The sequence below is a fragment of the Sus scrofa genome, chromosome 14, assembly GCF_000003025.6.
Source record: "Sus scrofa isolate TJ Tabasco breed Duroc chromosome 14, Sscrofa11.1, whole genome shotgun sequence".
Lineage (NCBI taxonomy): Eukaryota > Metazoa > Chordata > Mammalia > Artiodactyla > Suidae > Sus > Sus scrofa.
This window is the reverse complement of record NC_010456.5, coordinates 4,122,873-4,146,197: the sequence shown is the minus strand read 5'-3', so window position 1 is coordinate 4,146,197 and position 23,325 is coordinate 4,122,873. Positions and strand designations below refer to the sequence as shown.

General features: G+C 40.9%; 1 protein-coding gene across 2 annotated transcripts in view; it reads right to left on the bottom strand.

The window, feature by feature from the left end:
- The window catches only part of LPL (lipoprotein lipase), a 30,204-nt gene continuing 18,112 nt past the window's right edge, over positions 11,234–23,325 (bottom strand). The window contains 6 exon segments of one of the 2 annotated variants that reach the window (NM_214286.1): positions 11,234–12,596; positions 15,067–15,171; positions 16,898–17,080; positions 18,229–18,349; positions 19,899–20,141; positions 21,918–22,151. In NM_214286.1, the coding sequence (NP_999451.1) occupies position 12,596; positions 15,067–15,171; positions 16,898–17,080; positions 18,229–18,349; positions 19,899–20,141; positions 21,918–22,151 (887 nt within the window). In that variant the 3' untranslated portion in view covers positions 11,234–12,595. 2 annotated transcript variants of the gene reach the window in all.

Sequence of the window (23,325 nt, the reverse complement as noted above, 5' to 3'; positions counted from 1 at the left end):
TCTGAGAATATTTTTTTTCACGAATGGATATCAAATTTTGACAAGTGTTTTTCCATCTTCAATTTTTTATGGTTACAAAATAATCCTAATTAATGGACATATATATTTTCACAAATTTTCTATTTCAAACAAAACTGTGATAAGTGGCATCATACTAATATCTTCAAGATAAATTTCTGGAATACTAGAAAGCACATGTATTTAGAATTTCAATAGGTGTTATCAACTGCATTTCATAGGGACTGTACGAATATACATTCCCACTACAAACGTAAAACTGTTTTTATTTCCTTTCAAGGTTGCTAATAAAGGGTAATTTTAAACTTTAGGATTTTCCTGATCTCAATTGGTAAAAAAGTGGCATTTTGATAAATTTTGAAATGAATAACAGTAACTACCTTTTCTTCTATGAGTGACAGTGGCTATCTTTCCTTCTGCGTATGGATATTCAATTTTCTTTTCACAGCTTTGACCTTCTCTCGCTCTCTCTCTGTCTCTGTGTGTGTGTATGATTTTCTTACTGATTTTTAGGAAGTTGTTTTTATGTATCAATATTTTTAGTCAATTTTGTATCTTTTGATTTTTGCTTTTGGTATGTGTGTAAAAGCTGCATCTTAGCTTATTCTTTAGTAAGTCACATTATTTCTCTTATTTTTTCTGATGAACTTTTAGAAATGTGTCTTATGAGAAAATGTCAGAAATACTGTAATTTTATGAACTCCTTTGACAAATCATCTTGTGTAAAATGTCCTTCGTGGTGAACTTTATAAGTATAGTGTGCTGATCCTACTAATTTCTTTCTTTTTTTGCTTTTTCTTTTCTTTTCTTTTTCTTTCTTTCGTTCTTTCTTTTCTTTTCTTTTTTTTTTCTTTTTTTTGCTTTTTAGGGGTGCACCTGAAGCACATGGAAATTCCCAGGCTAGGGGTCCAATTGGAGCTGCAGCTGCCAGCCTATACCATAGGCATAGCAATGCCAAATCCAAGCCATGTCTGCGACCTACACCACAGCTCACAGCAACTTTGGATCCTTAACCCACTGGGTGAGGCCCAGGATCCACTTGGAGTCCTCATGGATACTAGTCCAGTTTGTTACAGCTGAGCCAGGACGGGAACTCTGATTCTGCTAATTTCTTTCTGAGAAAGTACTCAATATAACTTGTTTCTTCATCCCTTGATGTGGATAAAAGGGACCATCCTCACTCACTCACATCATACCTTTACTATTAGAGGAGCAGTCAATGTGAAGGAACAGAGTGAATGATTTGATGCGGATGGAGTTACTACGTGTCCTTGGACCAAGGTCACCTTGAAATGATGAGTGGCCTGGTTTCAAACGGAATTCCCCATACTTCTGAGAGGCTACCCATCATTGGCATCTTATCCCTAATCACATGTGGTAGTAGAGGAATCCTAGGGCCTCATCTTACAACCCAGACTCTCCAACTTGAAGATTTCTGAGAGCCTCATATTTTATCCCTCACTTGGATATCAAAGCGCTGCGTTCAGAGTGATGAACTCCACCAACTCTTTATTAAATTGTACTGTCATGGCCTTCCGGGTACAACACCATCTCACATGATGCTGGCACATACAAAGCAAACAAAAGGATTTTTTTCTTTTAAATTTAGCATTAAAAACATAGTGTTATGACATGAATAGCTTCTTCCTTCCTTTTCTCTAACTTCTGTTTTCTATTGCTGTTTTTGGACCCCAACCCACCCACTCTTTCCTTAGGTTTTTTTGGATCAGTAGCTCAGTTCCTTTTTTCTTCTCCTTAGGACATACAGGGAAATCTCTTCCTAGAGCTAATTATGTTCCCGTTTGTTATATTCTCAATAAATTTATTTTAGTAAATCAAAGAATGTATTTTTAGAGCATCCTAGAGAGAATGGCATACAAGTTGATTTCAATTACACCCGCTGCTTAAGGAAACCTACAGAGATGGAGATATGGAGCGTGGAATGAGGAATTTCATTAATTTACTCCATGTGTCAGAGTTTTAAAAGTACTTAATCATGATATGCAGAGAGGAGCTCTGCAGGTGAGGGCTGAAGAACGGGTGCTGTGAAACTTAAGAAAAAGTTAACATAAAACAAAACACAGAGACATTTATCTTAATTAAAGGTGGGAACTGAGGGACTCAAGGTCTCAGGGACCAAGAGCCCAGCCTCAAGAAACCACACTGCTTTTATTGTGTTCTTTAGGATTATGTCAAGTGACGAGGGAGCTGTAGGAGCAGGATATAGTTTTTTTTTATTTTTCAAAAAGTCATGTAGCTGGAAGCTGGTTAAGCTTTAACTCTGACTTTAAGGCATTCAACAGTCATTAGCATTGAGGACGCCTGGTGTTAGCTGTCTATGCATAGCACCTAGAGAATCACCATTGTGCTTCCGCAGATGGCATGCCTAGGTTTGCACCCCATTCTCCTTGCTGATGCTTATTCTGCTAATGACTCCTCATAAACCCCTTGGGGCCATGAGGTTTCTCTTTCTCTTATTTTAAAGGACATATCATGCTGTGCAAAAGGCGTGCCTATCTGCACAAGTCCTGGCATGCCTAGACCATCGCATAATGTCCTCATTCAGCTGACCTCATGAATAACTTACGCTTTTTGGTCTTTGTTCTTAAGCTGAAGTTATTTACCAGCACTGCAACTGTTTTTCAAGCAGGAATATAGGGTAAAGTAAAGCAGGACAAGATGGAGTTTTCAGCATAGAAAATAGAAACAGAGAGGCTAAGAAAAGATTGTAGAAACATGTCTCCCGACAATGACAGTAATCATTTATTTATGCATCTACTTAACAAAGTTATTAAAATGAGTGCACGTGAAATTATTTTATACTCTGAATTTTTTAAAAAAAGTAGTTGGTTGATATAATCATCATCAAAGAAGACTGGTGTACATCTGAGAAGGCAAGACAAACAGCAGTGTAAATCAATTTCTGGAAAAATAGAACGGTGGCGGCAATAAAGAGCCAAAGTTCAATGCAGCACAGTAGTATTTTTTTAGCCCCCTTCTTCATATTATTATCATTATTATTATTATTATTATGGCCATATCCCTGCCATGTGGAAGTCCACAGACCAGGGATCAAAACCCATGCTACAGCAGGGATACTCCAAATCCTTAACCGATAGGCCACCAGGGAACTCCCCCTACTTCATATTTAGTTACTTCCAGCATTTTAAAATCTTGTCTAACTAATTTTTGTGAGGGGGCAGGGCAGGAAGTAAAATCAGTGTTAGCATGTATAAGGTCTTCACATGAATTACCCAAAGACGTTCACTTTGGTAGACAAATTACAAAAAGGCATGCACTTCTCCATGGATTTCCTATCTACTCTCATACACTTGCTCAAACTCTCCATAGGCACTATGACCCTAGCACCTTACAAAATACCTGCATATGGTACATGTCTAATAAAACTTGCTGATTTGAGCTGATCCTATAAAAAATTTCCTTCCTCCATCTCTCCAGCTGTTAATATTACTAGTTGCAACCCACTGCCAGTGCATTAAGTGCCACAGAAGTCAGGGTTTTCTGACTGAGTCCCCAGTGAAGGCAGTGCAGCTTACAAAAACTGCCAGCAATCCCCATGCATTAATACACTGCTGGGAAAACGTTGGGTCAAAAGCGCCACCCAATCCCACACCATGGATGTTGAATCTAGCCATCCACATATTAATTAGTCCCTTCTTAAGTCTCAGGATCTCTCCATAGAGGCTTGGCTGCAAGAAAATAGGAGAAACTAGACACATGGCAGAACTCAAAACTGTCTCGATTCTCTGACCTGGTCCCTTATACATCAGTTGTTCTTTTGTATTCTTGTTTGGTTTTTCTTCCTGGAAAGATTTTCCTGCCAATATATTTCTGGTGGCCCACCCACAAAAGCTCCTGATAGGCTCTAAAAGGCCTAAAATTTAGAGGGAAAACAACAAAGACTTTGAAGTTAGACACGCGTTTGAATACCACCTCTTCCACTTACTAGCCAGGAGTCTTTAATTTCCGCATTATTAAATTTCTCTGCACCTCAGTTTGTTCATCAACAAAAAGAAGTTAATAATTCCTCTCTTGGTGGGCTATTGGAGAAATAAAATGAATGCAAATATAAACAAATGCCTAGCACAGTGCCTGACACAGAATTGATGCAGAAAAAAGTGGTAACTATTATTTTTATTTTTTTTTTCTTTTTTGGCCCCCATGGCATATGGAATTTCTGGGCCAGGAATCAGATCCAAGGTGCAGCTGCAACCTATTCCTCAGCTGCAGCAAAGCCGGATCCTTTTTTTTTTTCTTTTTTTGAAAGTTAAAATTTTTATTCTGATTGATTTCTCAATGTATAGTTCAATATAAAGCCAGTTTTTAATGGCAGAGAGTTTTGGTTCCACTGAAACTCTGGAGTGCTACAGAGAGATACTACTTTTTCCAGGAAGTAGGTAAACAGCTGGAAACAGAAAGCACAACTTTCTAGCAGCATGGCAACTTATTAAAAGGCAGACGTACTAGGTCTGCAACTTTTATATTAAAAATGACACAAACATTAGCTGGCAACAAAGTAAAAAGTGGGGAGCAAGATGTGAACATCAAAAGGAGTGATAGACATCCTATAAAGACAGCAAAAAACCCAAATCTAAAGATTTTAGGAGTTCCCGTCGTGGCGCAGTGGTTAACGAATCCGACTAGGAACCATGAGGTTGCGGGTTCGGTCCCTGCCCTTGCTCAGTGGGTTAGTGGTCCGGCGTTGCCGAGAGCTGTGGTGTAGGTTGCAGACGCGGCTCGGATCCCGCGTTGCTGTGGCCCTGGCGTAGGCCGGTGGCTACAGCTCCGATTCAACCCCTAGCCTGGGGACCTCCATATGCCGAGGGAGCGGCCCAAGAAATAGCAACAACAACAACAACAACAACAAAAGACAAAAGATTAAAAAAAAAAAAAAAAAGATTTTAAAGGATAATTATAGAAAGGGGAACAATATATATATATATATATATATATATATTTTTTTTTTTTTTTGTCTTTTTGCTATTTCTTTGGGCCGCTCCGAGAAGATAGCAACAACAACAACAACAACAACAAAGACAAAAGATAAAAAAAAAAAAAAAAAAAAAAAGATTTTAAAGGATAATTATAGAAAGGGGAACTATATATATATATAGTCTTGAACTATATATATATATATATATATATATATATATATATATATATATATTGTCTTTTTGCTATTTCTTTGGGCCGCTCCCGCGGCATATGGAGGTTCCCAGGCTAGGGGTCCAATCGGAGCTGTAGCCATTGGCCTACGCCACAGCCACAGCAATGCGGGATCCGAGCCGCGTCTGCAACCTACACCACAGCTCACGGCAACGCCGGATCCTTAACCCACTGAGCAAGGGCAGGGACCGAACCCGCAACCTCATGGTTCCTAGTCGGATTCGTCAACCACTGCGCCACGACGGGAACTCCAGGGAACTATATTTTACTCAAATGTTTTTTAGAGCCTTTCTGTAGATACAAATGTATGTGTATATATATATTTATCCAAAATTTTTTTTTTTTTTTGTCTTTTGTCCTTTTTAGGGCTGCACTCCCGGCATATGGAGGTTCCCAGGCTAGGGGTTGAATTGGAGCTATAGCCACTGGGCTACACCACAGCCACAGCAACACGGGATCTGAGGCACATCTGTGACCCACACCACAGCTCAGGGCAACAACGGATCCTTAACCCACTGATCGAGACCAGGGATCGAGCCCGCAACCTCATGGTTCCTAGTCAGATTCGTTAACAACTGGGCCAGGATGGGAACTCCCAAAATATGTTTTATACAGATAAATATTTCTCAATTAAAAATGGGACCAAAGCTATAGTTATAACATAAAGCACTGTCTCTTTTAAGACTATTTATCCACCTGAATTTGCAATTTAAGGTTAGTGCATTAAATGTTTTTCAAATATAATTACCTGACATCCTTTTTATAGATATAAATCAAATATACGTTATTTTTTTAAAAGGGTTTTCAGGTTAAACAGTATTTTTCTAAGATGCTGAGCACATCAAACTTATGACAAGCCCCAGTAAGAATCATTATTAATAAATGTATCAAAAAGGGATATGCAAAGCCGGATCCTTTAACCCGCTATGCTGGCCGGGGATCCAGTCTGTGTTCTGGCACTGCAGAGATGCCACAGATCCCGTCGCACCACAGCAGGAACTCTGGTAGCTATTATTTTTATTAAAGAAATATCTGAACAAATACTCTTGTGCTAGATATATCCTAGTTATTCAATGATAGAAGAAAAGAGATTGGGGGGGGGAGTTCAGAACAGTGAATATAGTCATTAAAAGTATAGAGAAGGGAGTTCCTGCCGTGGCTCAGTGGTTGACGAATCCGCCTAGGAACCAACCATGAGGTTGAGGGATCCATCCCTGGCCTTGATCAGTGGGTTAAGGATCTGGTGTTGCCCTGAGCTGTGGTGTAGGTCACAGAGGCAGCTCGGATCCGGCGTTGCTGTGGCTCTGGCTAGGCTGGTGGCTACAGCTCTGATTAGACCCCTAGCCTGGGAACCTCCATATGCTATGGGTGCGGCCCTAGAAAAGACCAAAAAAAAAAAAAAAAAAAAAAGTATAGAGAAGATAGGGTAGTTATTCTTGGCAGGGAGGGCAACATGAGCAAAGCAGTAGAAGTCAGAGTAAAAAGCTTTGGGGAAAGAGTAGAGGCCCTGTTGTCTGGGAGCTTCTATCTTAGATGAATGAAGAATTAATTGGTTGAATTAGAGAAATAAAAGGACTTATTGTCTCGCTACTTATCCCAGTTCCATTGACCTGAAATTTGGACCATTAGGCCACCATTGAGGGGCTTAAAGAGTCCATAATTTTGATTTAACTAAGTTCCACTCAGGAGGTGGTCTTGGGGCTACATCTCCAGGCAGCCACATTCTGGTGATGTGACTGGACTTTGGCCATTACCTTTGCTCATCTATACTGAGGCGAGGATGCCAAGCTCGTAGGATTCTGACAAGGATCAGAAAAGAAGATGCATGGGAGGAACAATAGCCTCTAGATTTCAGGAGCAGGTCATGTGTCAATCCTCAGCATCTTATCCATGACATGATTTCTGTTGCCACAGTAGCCCACTCTGGGAACACAGAAACTAAAGAAAATTTCGCCATTTTTGGCTTATATGACCAAATTTTGCAGATCTTATTGTTGACTTTATCGCCTGTAGAAGCTCCTATTGTGTCCTAGGAATGAATTTGGACTGTGAAATCTTTGCGTTTCACCTTTGGCTAAAGAGGAATTGTCTCAGCTTAGCAACTGAGAGTTTTTTGTTCTGTTCTGTTTTGCTTTTTAGGGCCACACCTGTGGCATATGGAAGTTCCCAGGCTAGGGATGGAATCAGAGCTGCAGTTGCCAACCTATACCACCGCCACAGCAACTTGGGATCCGAGCTGCATCTTTAACCTTCACCACAGCTCACAGCAACACCAGATCCCCGACCAACTGAGCATGGCCAGGGATTGAACCCACACCCTCATGGATACTAGTCAGATTTGTTTCCACTGCACCACAACAGGAACTTCCAAATGTTTGATTATTTCTTAAAAAGCTTCCACAGACAAGGATCCAGAATTGTTACTGCTGTAGCTCAGGTCACTGCTGCAGTGAGGGTTTCATTCCTGGCCTGGGCACTTCCACATGCGACTTTTTCAAAACTTCCAATGGAGTTTGGGGTTAGTAGATGCAAACTATGACATTTTGAGTGGACGGGCAATGAGGTCCTACTGTACAGCACAGGGAACTCTATCCAGTTCCATGGGATAGACCATGATGGGATAGACTATGATGAAAAATAATATAAGAAAGGGAATGCGTATATATGTATGACTGGGTCACATTGCTGTACAGTAGAATTTGGCACAGCATTGTAAATCAACTATACTTTAATAATTTTTTTTTTTTGTCTTTTTGCCTTTTCTAGGGCCACTTCCCGCGGCATATGGAGGTTTCCAGGCTAGGGGTTGAATTGGAGCTGTAGCCGCCGGCCAACACCACAGCCACAGCAATGCAGGATCCGAACCATGTCTGCAACCTACACCACAGCTCACGGCAACACCGGATCCTTAACACACTGAGCAAGGCCAGGGATCGAGCCCGCAACCTCATGGTTCCTAGTCGGATTCGTTAACCACTGAGCCACAACGGGAGCTCCTAATAAAAATTTTAAAAAGTTTCCATGTTTCTACTTAACATGCTCGATCTTATCTCTAGCCCTTTGTACATAAGAAATAGAGTCATTATAATTGTCTTATTGTCCTAGACTACTCATTCTGTCATTCTAGTTTTGTTTTGGTTTGGTTTGGTTTTTTTGGTCTTTTTAGGGCTGCAGCAGAGGCATATGGAGGTTCCCAGGCTAGAGGTCAAATTGGAGCTGTAGCCACCGGCCTACACCACAGACACTGCAACGCCAGATCGGAGCTGCCTCTGCAACCTACACCATTGCTCACAGCAACACCAGATCCTTAATCCACTGAGTGAGGCCAGGGATGGAACCCAAGTCCTCATGGATACTAGTCAGATTCATTTCCCCTGAGCCACAACAGGAACTCCTGTCATTCTGCTTTTTATTTTATTTTTTTCTTTTTAGTTATGGATTTTGTTTTTCTGCCTTTTGCATCCTTGTTAAGTTTTGATTTGGTACATTTGTAAATTTTGCCTTAGTGGGTGTTCAAGATTCTTATTTCTATAAATAGTCTTTAGCCTTGTTCTAGGATACAGGTTCTTGGAAACAGTTTTAGACTTTGGGGCGTGTTTTTAAACTGCGATGACAGGACCAGTGAAGTGTTTATTTTAGAGCTATTTTTGTTGAGGTAGAGCTCTTTTGTGTATTCTACTTGATAACTTACTAATTATGAGGTTTTTCTAGTTTGTGAGTTGGAGACGGGCATTATTTTATTCCTGTGTGAGAGATACAGGTAATTTTTTATTTATTCCTTTCATTTCTTTAAATTTAATTTTTATTTTATTAGTTTTTAAAAAAACGCTTTTATTTTTTCACCAGACCAGGACATGTGGAAGTTCCCGAGCCAGGGTTTATATCTGTACCACTGCAGTGACAATGCTGGATCCTTAACCCACTGTACCAACAGGGAATTCCTCTATTCTTTTTCAATGGTTCTTTCCTCTCTCTTTCTCACACACATATACAAGCATGCACATGTACACACACACACACCCACACACGCAGTGATCAGTACCCAAAGACTCGGGTAAACTCCAGACTTCATTATGAAATGATTACCATGATAAGTCTAGTAATCACAAGACTTACAAAGTAATTACAATATTCTTGACTGCATTCTTTAATTATTTAACACTTAAAGAATGGAAAGGAGACAATCAGGCACAGATACTGCATTTCTGAAATTCAGTGGTCAGAGTCTGAATGCTTCTAGTAATGTAGGTTAGAAGCTTGGGTTATTTCAGAAGTAACTGATAAGCATAACTTATTGGATGGTGCCATTCAGATATAATAATTCTTTTTTTCCAAAAGATTTTGCCTTTTTTCTTTTTTCTTTCTTTCTTTCTTTTTTTTTTTTTTTTTTGGCTTTTTAGGGCTGCACCTGTGGCATATGTAAATTTCCAGGCTAGGGGTTGAATCGGAGCTGCCGCTGCCAGCCTACACCGCAGCTCACAGCAATGCCGGATCCTTACTCTCTGTGGGAGGCCAGGGATCAAACTCACATCCTCATGGATACCAGTCGGGTTCATTACTACTGAGCCATGAAGGGAACTCCCCAAAAGACATTTCTTAATAAACAAAACAGGGACTGTGTCTAGAACATTATCAACTAACTGTCTATTTCTTAAGGGGTCATTGCAGATTTTATGAGGCCATCTCATTTTAGTTTAGGGTAACCAGAAAAACAAAAATAAATATGATCCATAACAGTTTAAATGAAGAAGATGTGGGCTGAGAAACCAAACCAGTAATGAAGTTATCCTGAATCCCAGAAGGGGAAATCCCTGCCTTAGAAGTTGGTGCAGGAGTACTAAGTACTGATTGTACTAAGAAGCAATCTCCACTTAGTTACACGGAAATTATGCTGTTCTTTTTCATTATCAAGACAATCCAAAGGAAACGTCTAAAAAAAATGCACCCCCATCCCATATAGTTCATTTTATTGCAAAAATGCCACTCATTTGACCTCAGAAACAGAGACACTGTATTCCAGAAATGGTATCTCAGTCTATTTTACTTGTGAAAAAGTATCCTACAGGCAAGGAAAGTCCTGTGTATTACTCAGTAAAAATTGGCTGAATGAATCTGCCCTGAGAATAAATTTCTTTTTTAAGGGGGTTAAATGATACAAAATAATGACTTAGTGTTGTAGTAAAATGTTGTTAATTTTATTAAAAGCAGATTCCATTTCTTCACATAGTTATGTAAAGTTTTGTGGGTTTTTTCTTTTTAAGCCCATTTTATTGTATGACTTCATAAGGGTAAGTTGGTTCAGTGAGCCTGTCACTGATAAAGACACGTACAAAGTTAGCACCAATTATCTATAAATGCAGATACCCGCGACCCTTCCAATATGTACAATTTCCCTTTACACAGACACATATATATTTACAGCTAATAAATAACATTTCAAGGCATAGCATCGCTCAAATATATATATTTGTAGAAGCCAGACTTCCCAGGGCCAGACACTGATTTCAATTTTCTTCAATTGATGCACCCTTGGTCCAAACCCAAATCCAGAGAATTAATGAATTAGCAACAAAGGGGGATGCCAACAACAAATCGCACAACATTTTATTTTTAGAGAGAATTCATTCCAAGCTGGCAGATGTCAATCACAACATTCATCCTACTTTGTACAGGCACAACCCTATTTCTCAGAGGAAGGGCCGAAGTTCTGGCACCACTGGAACAATTTCTACTCCAACGTGTTCTAGTTCAGCTCTTGATCGCTGACCTTCCAAGCTATGCTGAGGAATAATCATACATGTGGGGCTTCATACATGAATAAGTGTTCAGACACCCACACACATTCAGTTTGGATTCCCAGCAATAGCCTCTGAGACCTTTGACCTCTTTACCATTTTGTATTAATATGTAGAAAAGCATTCTGAAAATAGGAGATCTAGTTTATAAATAATCGTTCATTCACTCTCGACTAGTTGTTAAAACCAACAACTCTCGTGACATTTCACGTGGTTATAGCAATTGAGAATTCTTTTAATTGCCCACAATGGTTTTAAGCACTGTTTATGAATGTATCCCAGTAACTTTTCTTTCTTTCTTTTGTCTTTTTAGGGCTGCACCCACGGCATATGGAAGTTCCCAGGCTAGGGGTCCAATCAGAGCTGTAGCCACTGGCCTACACCACAGCCACAGCAACTCGGGATCTGAGCTGCATGTGGGACCTAGACCACAGCTCATGGCAACGCTGGATCCGTAACCCACTGAGCAGGGCCAGGGATCAAACCCACATCCTCATGGATGCTAGTCGGGTTCGTTAACCCCTGGGCCACGATGGAGCTCCCAACTTTCCTATTGTAAAAACAATCCTTGCCCAAAATTTGTAGGAGTTTGCATGATGCAAAATTTGACCTTGAACACGTTATCTTATCAAAATTAGAGAAGAAAAACATGCTCAAAAACTGACTGAAGTATGGCTGAAGTAAGCCTAAAATTGAACAGTAACCATCATATATTAAAGGATTTCAAATCAACGAATGTAATTTTGACAATCTGATAATAAAATTATGCTACCAATTTCTTTCTCTATAGTTAAAATTATGTGTCAGATGATGATAACAGGCTCATTTTAAATGCCTACCCAAAGAACATCGTTAAAATACAATTTGAGACAAAGCAAAAAAAAAATGAAGGGAAAAGACTGACCAATAAACTGCAAAGCCTCTTAAGATTTAATTGATCTAACTTTTATATCTCCTTTAATTTGTAACTTAGTTATGATGCAACCAACTGCAAGAGTGTTTAAAGCTTCAGTGCTTTATCAACTCTGTTTTCCCTTCCTCTCTCCAAGTTACTAGTTCCTGGTTAACTCCTAGGCTACATCCCAATGGCAAGAGAAGATTCATTCCAAGAAAGTATTTTGACAATTAAGTACATGGGTCCAACTCAGGCTATAAAAAAATCACCTTCTATATTTAGACTTGAAGACAATTTTGAGAAGGTATCAGTCTGAAAAATGCAGAATTCCAATTAAAGTATGAGGTTCTCATCAATTTTAGGCTACGGCTAAACTTACTACACAAAGACCGCTGATTATTTTACCACAAGCCCAAACAATTCTTCTTTCTTTCCCAAAGGACAGAATGCAGTGCTTTTCATATCTGCTGTTTTCTAATGTTGGAAGATGTGTCATTTGGCCACTCTCTCCTCAAACTGAAGTAGCCACATTTTTAATGTTTAAGACTGTCTCCTAAAATAACTAATAAGGCTAGAGCTGGGATTAATACTCGGGAAAATTCACTTTTAATCTCCCAAAGCACTGGGCATCTTTTGTAAAATTTGTTTTGTTCTTCATAGACTCCACGTGCTGTTCCTTCTTCTGTACATTTGCTCAGTTTCTGAGAGAAAACAGAGGAAGCACGACAATTTATGACCTGCCTACTGTTTTACAACCCTCTCCCTCCCCCGCTCCCCTCCTCCACTACCTTCACAATGAATAAGTATTCAACTGGAAATTCTGAACAAAGGTTGTGAGAATAAACCCAGGGGAAATGTGGATAAGGAATCAGAGGAAGTGGCAGGCTCGTAGGAATGAAGGACGCTCTAATATTTACTTAGCCATGTTCTGATAAGGCATATCATTTTCAAGGACTGAACCAAGTGATTTCAAAATTTAGGAAAATTTCCTTTTTTTTTTTTTTTTTTTTTTGTCTTTTTGCTATTTCTTTGGGCCACTCCCGCGGCATATGGAGGTTCCCAGGCTAGGGGTCCAATCGGAGCTATAGCCACCGGCCTACACCAGAGCCACAGCAACGCAGGATCTGAGCCGCGTCTGCAACCTACACCACAGCTCACGGCAATGCCGGATCGTTAACCCACCAAGCAAGGGCAGGGACCGAACCCGCAACCTCATGGTTCCTAGTCGGATTCGTTAACCACTGTGCCACGACAGGAACTCCAAAATTTAGGAAGATTTCTTACTTCTAGAACTTGTTGGCTAAAATATCTGCTTTTTCTTTTCCTGTGATATGCAATTTTGGAAGTGTTATGATCAGAAGATGAGAAAAAGAGAAGTTTTTATCAGATTTAATTTAGTCACAGAGGCAAACAACTACAGAAAATCTGATTCAGAATGACTTTCTAGAGAAAGTTCAGATATTAAAAAAAGAACAGCTTCCTAAATATGTGTAGTCTTAGTAATCTTACAATCAGATAAGGAATGTAGCATTGGACTGTCTCATATACTAAGTCTTATGACTTATATAAATAATACGACCAGAAATACTTTATAAGCAGCTGGAGTTACTGCCTAATTTTTTGAGTTGTATTTTTAAAATTCACCTTATAGATTTAAAGTTGCGGGTGATCTAGGGAGCATGTATATGCATAGGTGTGTTTGTGTAGGTTTGTATGTGACATAAAGGCACATGTAAAACTTCACATAGGAGTCCTTTTCAAAGAATTTAAGCAAATGTGGAATTGCCTCAGATTTGTGATGAGGAAAAAAAAAAAAACAATGAACTTCTTAGTAGAACAGCCTTTGCTTAGATACAAATTCAGTTATTCTCCCTGCCTGCCTCAACCAGTAACTATTCTCCCTTGCAAGTTTATCATGAGTGCTCTTACATAAATATTTTTAATCCAGATGGCTTCATCTTGCCACTCAAAGTATATAGGCCATACTTCCACTATGTAAAAAATAAAAGAATATAAACACATGTGCATAGAGAAAGTCTGAAAGGATATACATTAAAATGTTAACTGGGGGTGGTCCCTGGGTGATAGTTATAATGATCTGCATTATCTTTTTTGCTTATTTTCCCTAAACTATTCAAAATCCATAATTATCCATGGATAAACTATATTATCAAATAGAAATGAAAAATAATAGAGATATTCCACATAGGGCCTTTAATACTTTTTTTTTTTTTTTTTGATTGGGCACTTTTTCTTCTTTTTTTCTTTTTTTTTAGGCAATTCCTTTTCTGCACTTTTGTCTATAAATGTAACTGGGAGAAGACAAACCAAAAGCCATTGGCTTTTCTATTTCCAGGTGACACTGACTAACCTTTCCCATTGTTTCCCGTGTCACTGGCTCATATGTTAAGAGCTGAGCTTCCCCCCTGTATACCTATAAGCCATTAGCACTTGGCATCTGGCTGGGGAATGAGAGGAGGAATGAATGCTTTGGGAATTCAGCAGGCAATGGGGAAGGTCACATGTTCTGTCTCTACTTAGCGCTGACGCTCTGGAAAGATTCAGCTGCCAGCTGCCATGTGGATTAGCCTTAAAGGTCAGGTAGAAAAGAGCCAGGCAGTTGTTTCGAGATGGAAAGGGAACAGTCTCCGAAACACTAAGTCCATTAGCTTTCCTTCTTTGGGGGTTTTGAGATGGATGCTTGATGGCTGCCCCTTTGGCTCTCTGGCCTGGAATCTGCTGGCATGCGCAGAATCAGGAAGGACCTGGATGTAACTGTGGTTCTGCTCCCGTGAGAACAGCCTGGGATGAGCTGTACTCACAGCCGCAAGGACGGCTACTAACAGGATTGTATGCCTGCACCCGGGGTGTGTAAAGGTAGCAAGGTTGCAGTGCAGGAAAAAGCAGACATGAAGATTTTGGGATAGTTCAAGAGGTAATACGAAATCTTAAAAGGTCACTTGGGGTGAAGGTCAGAGCTGGCAAAAAGAACAGAAAGAAAATAGAGGGAGCAAATGGATCAATCTTGTGTGTATGAAAGACCACCCAGAAGTTCTCATCAGATGACTCAATCCAAGCCTTTAGTTGAGGGCTGAAGGGCAATGCAGGAAGCACTGCAGCCCTTGGAGTGCAAATTCAAGACACCCAGAGAGCTTAGCCCATGATGCTCACCAGCCAGACTTTCTATTCAGAGACTTGTCGTGGCATTTCACAAACACCACAGAGGACTTTCCTTTCTGCAGGTGAGACTTCTTCTCCCGGGAACAGAAGATCACCCTGTGGAAAAAAATGGATGTGAACATACCGTACTGGAACAAGAAAAATAACTGTTCAAAAATAAATGGTTCTGGAGTTCCCGTTGTGGCTCAGTGGTTAATGAACCCGACTAGGAACCATGAGGTTGTGGGTTCGATCCCTGGCCTTGCTCAGTGGGTTGGGGATCTGGTGTTGCCGTGAGCCAGGGTGTAGGTCGCAGACGCCGCTGGGATCCCACGTTGCTGTGGCTCTGGTGTAGGCCGGTGGCTACAGTTCCGATTCGACCCCTAGCCTGGGAACCTCCATATGCCACAAGTGCAGCCCTAGAAAAGGCAAAAAGACAAAATAAATAAATAAATGGTTCAGTCAGGGCTGTTTAAATCCTGTGTGATTGTTCTGATTGCTTTGGTGTTTCCAGTAATGAACTGTTTGTACTCAGGCCATTCTGGTCAACAGGTTATTTGAGGGCTTTACCCACTGTTCAGCAATAAAGCTACTTAATCAATACAGACAGGTATACAGATAAGCCTGGAGTAGGCTTAACATACAAGCTTTCACCTAAAGATGATGCAGGAACAACTTTACCACTTCTTAGTGTCTGCCTTAAGGAATTCACAAGCCAGCCTTCAACTGGCCCTGCTGGACAAACAAATACTCTGTATAGCTTCTCCATTCACAACTTTTCCCCACCCCTTTTTCGGTTATAAAAAAAAAAAAATGACAGGGTGTTCCCATCGTGGTTCATTGGTTAATGATTCTGACTATGATCCATGAAGATGCGGGTTCCATCCCTGGCCTCGTTCAGTGGGTTAAAGATGCAGCGTTGCCATGAGCTGTGGTGTATGTCGCAGACGCGGCTCGGACCCTGAGTTGCTGTGGCTGTGGCGTAGACTGGCAGCTGCAGGTCCAGTTCGACCCCTAGCATGGGAAGTTCCATGTGCAGTGGGTGCAGCCCTAAAAAAAAGCAAAAAAAAAAAAAGACAAAGGAGAAATACATTATCAATCCTAATTTAAAGAGGCATTTTTATTCACAGTCATGGCCTACTATAGTTTGCAAGTTCCCTGTACATTTAGTATGACAGTTTTAAATCCTATGGGGCTCTCTACGCCGTTCATTTAATTAATTATTTTTTTCTCTTTTGGCCGCCCCACAGCATTTGGAGTGCCTGGGCCAAGGATCAGATCCAAGCTGAAGGTGCAACCATGTCAGACCTTTAACCCACTGTGCCGGGCCAGGGATTGAACCTGTGGCCAGGCGCTGCCAGAGATGCTGCAGATCCCCCTGCACCACAGTGGGATCTCCTGCAACTCATTGTATCGATGCATGTGGAGTGGGGTGATGGAGAGGGCATTCCAAGATAATCTCTTCCTTCTTGAAGTTGTTGGTTTTAATCTCGAAATGTCAAAGAGGCTTCTCTGAGGTTCTCTGCATGTTTTGTGCTTGCAGGAAATGGTGCTAAACGAGAATCTGAGATTCCTGACTTCCCATCTCAGCTTTCACTTGAGCACTGTGGCATTTCAAGGCTTATGTTTTCTTTCCATAAAATGCAGAAACAATTACTTACCTGGTATGATACTAAAAATACGCTCCTAAAAAATGACAGGTCTAACTATCTAGGTAATAGAAAGTTTGAAAGATAAAGGTTATTAACGTCTCACCTGAATGTTGGAGGCTCTGGACATACAATTTCTAAGCAATGACATTAGAGTGAGTTGAAAGGGAATGAAGAAAAGTAAATGTAATTACTTTTTTTGAGTCTCTCCTGCCTTCACTCTGATCTTCTCAATAGCAAAGCCAGGGCTGCTCCACCAGTTGGACCAGCTGAAGTATGAATCACTGACCCATTTGAGTTTCAACATTAGCAACTCTCCAATATCCACCTCTGTGTAAATTAGAAAGGAGTATGTCTTATTTGTGGAGACTTCAGGCCTGAATTAAAAAAAAAAAAATCTGGTTAGTTCTGGACATCAGTTTTTTTTTTTTTTCCCCCTTCTTCCTCCCAAGATGTAAATAGCTTTCTTGTTGGGGAGAAATTTTAAAAATGCAAAAACTGTCCAACAAAATACACAAGATGAATGTCAATGGCATTAAGTTATTTTGAAACACTCTACACCTCTTCAATGTATTCCAACTCTTATCCTAACAATATGAACTATTTAACAATTCTTTTTTTTTTTTTCTTTTGTCTTTTTGTTGTTTTGTTGTTGTTGCTATTCTTGCCTCCTGCGCATATGAGTTCCAGCTATTGATCGACTACACCGCTACGAGACAGCAACGCGGATCACCACTCTGCATACACCATAGTAGGCAACGGATCGTTAACCATGAGAGGCAGGACAACCGAACTCATGTTAGTCGATCGTTACATGGACGACGGAATTATTTAACAATTCTTAAGAGGAAAAATTCATAAGTCCATCATTTGGATATATTATTTTCATATATTTAATTTGTATTGATTTGTGAACATATGTTTACTTTGTTACTGTCATAATGTACATAAGATTCTCTATTATTTATTTCTTTGTTCACTTCATGTTTTACCTTCCACTTTTTTTTTTTTTTTTGGACTGCACCTGCAGCATACAGAGGTTCCCAGGCTAGGGGTCAAATCAGAGCTGTAGCCGCCAGCCTATGCCACGGCCACAGCAACACAGGATCCGAGCCGAATCTGCAACCTACACAACAGCTCACGGCAACACCGGATCCTTAACCCACTGAGCGAGCTAGAGATCGAACCTGCATCCTCATGAATCCTAGTCAGATTTGTTTCCACTGCGCCATGACAGGAACCCCCTACCTTCCACTTTTTTATGTAGTTTTCTATTGTTACATTTTTAGAGGCTAGATTGATTTTATTGATTTGTTCAACCACAATTCACTGAACCATTGCCTCAGTTTTGGGCTCTTGCTTTGCTTCTAATTTATGCTATCATATGTCCTACTGTAATGAACATCTTTCACCATAGAGCTTTTAACAAAATTTTTTGTTGAATATGCCTTTTTCTAGGTGCCCTATTCCTCCTGTTCCTCAGACCAATGGTTAAGGCAGGTAGCAGTGCCATGGGGTTACTCACAGGGTGAAAGGGATGTTTTCACTCTCGGCCACGGTGCCATATAGAGAGATCTCAAAGGCCTGGTTGGTGTGGGTATCACTCTCAGTCCCAGAAAAACGCATCTTTACTTGGTAATGGAAGACTGTAGAGAGGAAATTAGAACACATTCTTTTAATCTTTACGGAAACCCTACAGCCCCAAGAAGCAGGCAATTCTGAACAACAGACCACATCTTACTAGAGATCAACAGGAACCGTTCACAAAAGACTCTAAGTGTGGCTTGGAAAGATTGCTTTGCTTTGCTTTTTTTTTTTGGCCATGTCTGTGACATGTGGAACTTCCCAGGCCAGGGGTTGAACCTGCGCCACAACAGTGACGCAGTGACAATGCCAGCTCCTTAACTCCTAGGCCTCAGTCACGGCCAAAAAGAGGCATAAAATGGGTGCCTCTATTGAATATATTTTACTTTGGGAAGCTGTTCTTCAATGCCCTCTCTTACATCCTATGTCTATCTGGACCCCAGATAAGCTGGCCTTCTGATATTAGCTGCTCTTGCTAGATTTATCTGATTATCTCCTCTCCTGTCTCCCCTTAATTCCTGCAGTTCTTGCTCTGAACAAGCTGCCAAGTTTGAAATGCAACTGTGAACAAATTCATGATGAAATGGGAATATCTTTTTTTTTTTTTTTTTTTTTTGAGCGCACCTGTGGCATATGGAAGTTCCTGGGCCAAGATTGGAACAGGAGCTTCAACCCATGCTGCAGTTGCTGTAATACCAGATCCTTAACCCACTGGGCTACAGCAGCAACTCCTAGTTGTGTTTTAAAATACAGGTGGTTCTTTCTTTACTTAAAACAAACTTTAGGACTTGGAAGACACTTTCTGTCAAGGACCGGAGAGTAAATCTTTTAGGCTCTGTGAGCCGAACAGTCTCTGTCCCAACTACTCAACTCTGCTGTGGTGGCATGAAGGCCACCTCAGTTAACACAGAAACAAATTGGTGTGGTTATATTTGAGTAAAACTATAATTACAAAAGCAAATGGTGGGTTGGATTTGGCCCACGGAGCCATAGTTTGCTGACCCTGGATGAAAGGTTTCAAGCCAACTCAGAGCCTGGTACTAAATGTCATGGCCCATGCTAACAGTCACAAGTACAGAGGCTGGTGGCAAGCAGAGCTGCTGCATAATGGAATGCACTTTTGTCCCAGGCCTGACTGGCAAGGGGAATTAGGGCCTTCACTTAAGTGGATCAGTATAACTCCCTCTCTACCAACAGAAATGCAGGTGAAGACCCAAGGTTTAGCAACATGGGTTTTGTTTGTTTTTTGTTTTGTTTTTAAAGGACCACACGTATGGCATTTGGAAGTTCCCAGGCTAGGTGGTGAATCAGAGCTATAGCAGCTGGCCTACACCATAGCCAATAGCAACATGGGATCCGAGCCACGTCTGTGATCTACACCACAGCTTGTGGCAACGCCCGTTCCTTAACCTCGCTGATCGAGGCCAGGATCGAACCCTCATCCTCATGTTTATTAGTCGGGTTCGTAACCCACTGAGCCACAATGGGAACTCCAGCAACATCGTTTTATCATCTCCGTTGCAATGGGCAGCATCAGTACATGTGATGCAAAGAGTGCGTCAGAACACAGGAGCAAATCAGTTTTCCTCTTCACCACCGTCTCCAGCCTACCTTTGTAGGGCATCTGAGCACGAGTCTTCAGGTACATTTTGCTGCTTCTTTTGGCTCTGACCTTATTGATCTCATAGCCCAAGTTGTTGCAACGGTTCTTTCTGCAACTCAGGCAGAGCCCTTTCTCAAAGGCTTCCTTTGAATTGCACCGGTAGGCCTTACTAGGATTTTCTTCATTCAACAGAGAGTCGATGAAGAGATGGATGGAGCGCTCATGGGAGCACTTCACGAGCTGGTCCACATCTGGAGAAAAGGAGACGTGAAGAACATTTCAAGTCCGTGACAGTCCACAATGTGAGTTTCCTCTTGCATGTCTAAAGCAGTTGAGGTGTGATGTTAACATAAAATGATCCCAGGATCTTGTCCTGTGACTCCTGGATTATAGGTCCTATTTCAGGAAGTATTCTTTTTTAGGGAGGTACCCATAGTGGCAGCTTTTCACATACTCCCGAGAGTGTCAAATCTGCAAATTTACAGGGAACGTCTGACACGTCTGCTGTCTTCTATTTGTATGTTTACGAAGCATAAATAAGAGCATATGATAAGAGACATCCAAGATAGAAGTTGTTTTCCCCCAGTTTATCACACCCTTCTCTTGTATTGAAAGCATGTAATACTTCCAGAGGCTCCTAGAAACATACTTCTAGAAACCACATCATAAAGGGCATAATGGTTAAATTAATAGTTATTTTATCAGAGATATTATGTATAATTAAGGGGTGTATCACTGCCCATGATTTTTACATTAAACGAATTTTTGACCTAATCAGCAATGTTATCAAAGTGCACCTACTACCATAAGCTTTTATAACAATTGGAAATGGTAATAATATCACTACTTATAGCATAATTGCTGTCGTTTCTATAACGTGTGCCCGGAACACCTGAGCATATTGACAACAGCTGGGTCTCATTGTCCACAAAGTATGCAAAGTTCCCTGAAAACTAATCATAAAATCAATACAAGCTAATATGATTATGAAGGTAAATATTGAAACTTAACATTGCATTTTCTTCTTTAAAATGTGGACTATTTATTCTCAGAGAAAGGCAATTTGTTTCTGAGTTGTGTATTTCTTTAAAAGGCTAACAAAAGAAATGTGGCTAGTTAACATGTCCTTTACTTTCAGTAAAATTCGAAAGAACTGGACTGGTTTTACAACTGTATTCAAAGATAACACCTTATCCAAGGCAGTGCAGTTTTCTTGCCTAAATCTCACTTTTTTTTCTTTTATGCTGCAAGTGCAGTAGTCAATGTAGTTTATAATATAAGAGGAAACGTCGGTCTGTCTGACCACAGGAAGTACGAAGGCTCTGGAGTGATCATGCCGAATGTGATAGATGGCCTCAGAAAGATAGCTTGGGTAAATGTGTACATTAAAACTCTGTGGAGGGAATGGGATGGACCGGGATTTGGGGGTTAGTAGACGCAAAACTATTCCATTTATTTATTTGTGTTCTTTTTAGAGCTGCACCTGCGGCATATGGAAGTTCCCAGGCTAGGGGGTGGCATTAGAGCTGCAGCTGCCAGCCTATACCACAGCCCCGGCATCAGCAACGCCAGATCTGAGCTGCATCTGTGACTCGCACCACAGCTCGCTGCAGCGCCAGATCCTTAACCCACTGAGCGAGGCCAGGGATCAAACCCAAATCCTCATGGATATTCGTCAGGTTTGTTACTGCTGAGCCACGACAGGAAATCCACAGACAGTTACATTTAGAATGGATAAGCAATGAGGTCCTACTGTACAGCACGGGGAACTATATCCAATCACTTGCAAGAGAACATGCTGGAAGATAATAGGAGAAAAATCACATATATATATATATGTATATATATGTAAGACTGGGTCACTTTGCTGAACAGCGGAAATTGACAGAATATCGTAAATCAGCTATAATAAAAAATTCTTTAAAAAAACAAAGGAGACTATATACTTGTGGAAAATGGATAGGGCCCTGGGTCAACAAGAGTGAAGAACGAAATTTACATTTAAATAGCTTCTAAATCCGGTTTACCTCCAAGGCCTCTCTCTGCAATCACACGGATGGCTTCCCCAATGTTACACCCTGGTTGGAAAGTGCCTCCATTGGGGTAAATGTCAACATGCCCTACTGGTTTCTGGATGCCAATACTTCGGCCAGGTGACCCTCTGGTGAATGTGTGTAAGACGTCTACGAAATCTGCGTCGTCGGGAGAAAGGCGGCTTGGAGCTTCTGCATACTCGAAGTTAGGTCCAGCTGGATCTAGGCCTTAGAAGGAAAACAAAAAGTCCTCAGGGATTTTTAAGTTCCGGTTAGTTTGGGTCCCACGTTGGCAATCCATTGCTCATTTGCATGTAACTGGCAGCCACAGAGACTCTTAAAAAGTGATTGGATCTTTCAATGACTGAGATTCAGAAGAGCAGCTATAGCTCTTTCTCAAAGAAAATTTGTGTTTCTCAGACTAGCCATGAAATAACAACATTCACTCAGGATGACTTGATTCCCTTTTGTAAATTATTTCTGAGCCTGGTTAGAAGGTCTTTAAATAGTGCTGGGCTCTTTCTTCCTCTCTACACAGGCCAAACCATCTATTGCCCCTGGCCCAGGTGATAGTCTTTTTTTTTTTTTTTTTTTTTTTTTTTTTGTCTTTTTTCCTTTTTCTAGGGCCACTTCCCACGGCATATGGAGGTTCCCAGGCTAGGGGTCAAATCAGAGCTGTAGCTGCCAGCTACACCACAGCCACAGCAACTCGGGATCCAAGCCGCGTCTTCGACCTACACCACAGCTCATGGCAATGCCAGATCCTTAACCCACTGAGCCAGGCCAGGGATCAAACATGAAACCTCATGGTTCCTAGTCGGATTCGTTAACCACTGTGTCATGACGGGAACTCCCTATGGTCCTTTTTCTAAATGGCCTCTGGGGTTGGTCCTTTTTCATTTTCCCACTATTGAAGTGAGGGGTGACATATGTGTGTGCAATACTCTATCAAAGCACAGAGTAGAAGGAAGAGGGAAATAGATTTGTCAGAGATACCACCAGGCTCTCTGTGTTTAACTCTGCACTGTTTCCCTTCTACTGTCTGTTGGTGGTAAGGCCATGACAGCAAGGTCTGGATTTTATCTTATTGCAGAAAAATAGCTCTCCCATGAGATAATTAAATGGCCAGGCATACCCAGAAGAGTACCACTCACATAAGGGTATTTGACAAACATTCTGAATCTCTTTTTTTTTTTTTTTTTAATTTTCTATTTTTACGGTCGCACCCATGGCACATGGAAGTTCTCAGGCTAAGGGTCGATCAGAGCTACAGCTGCCAGCCCATGCCACAGCCACAGCAACTCGGAATCCGAGCCACATCTCTGATGTACACCACAGCTCGTGGTAATGCCAGATCCTTAACCAACTGAGCGGGGTCAGGAATTGAACCCACATCCTCATG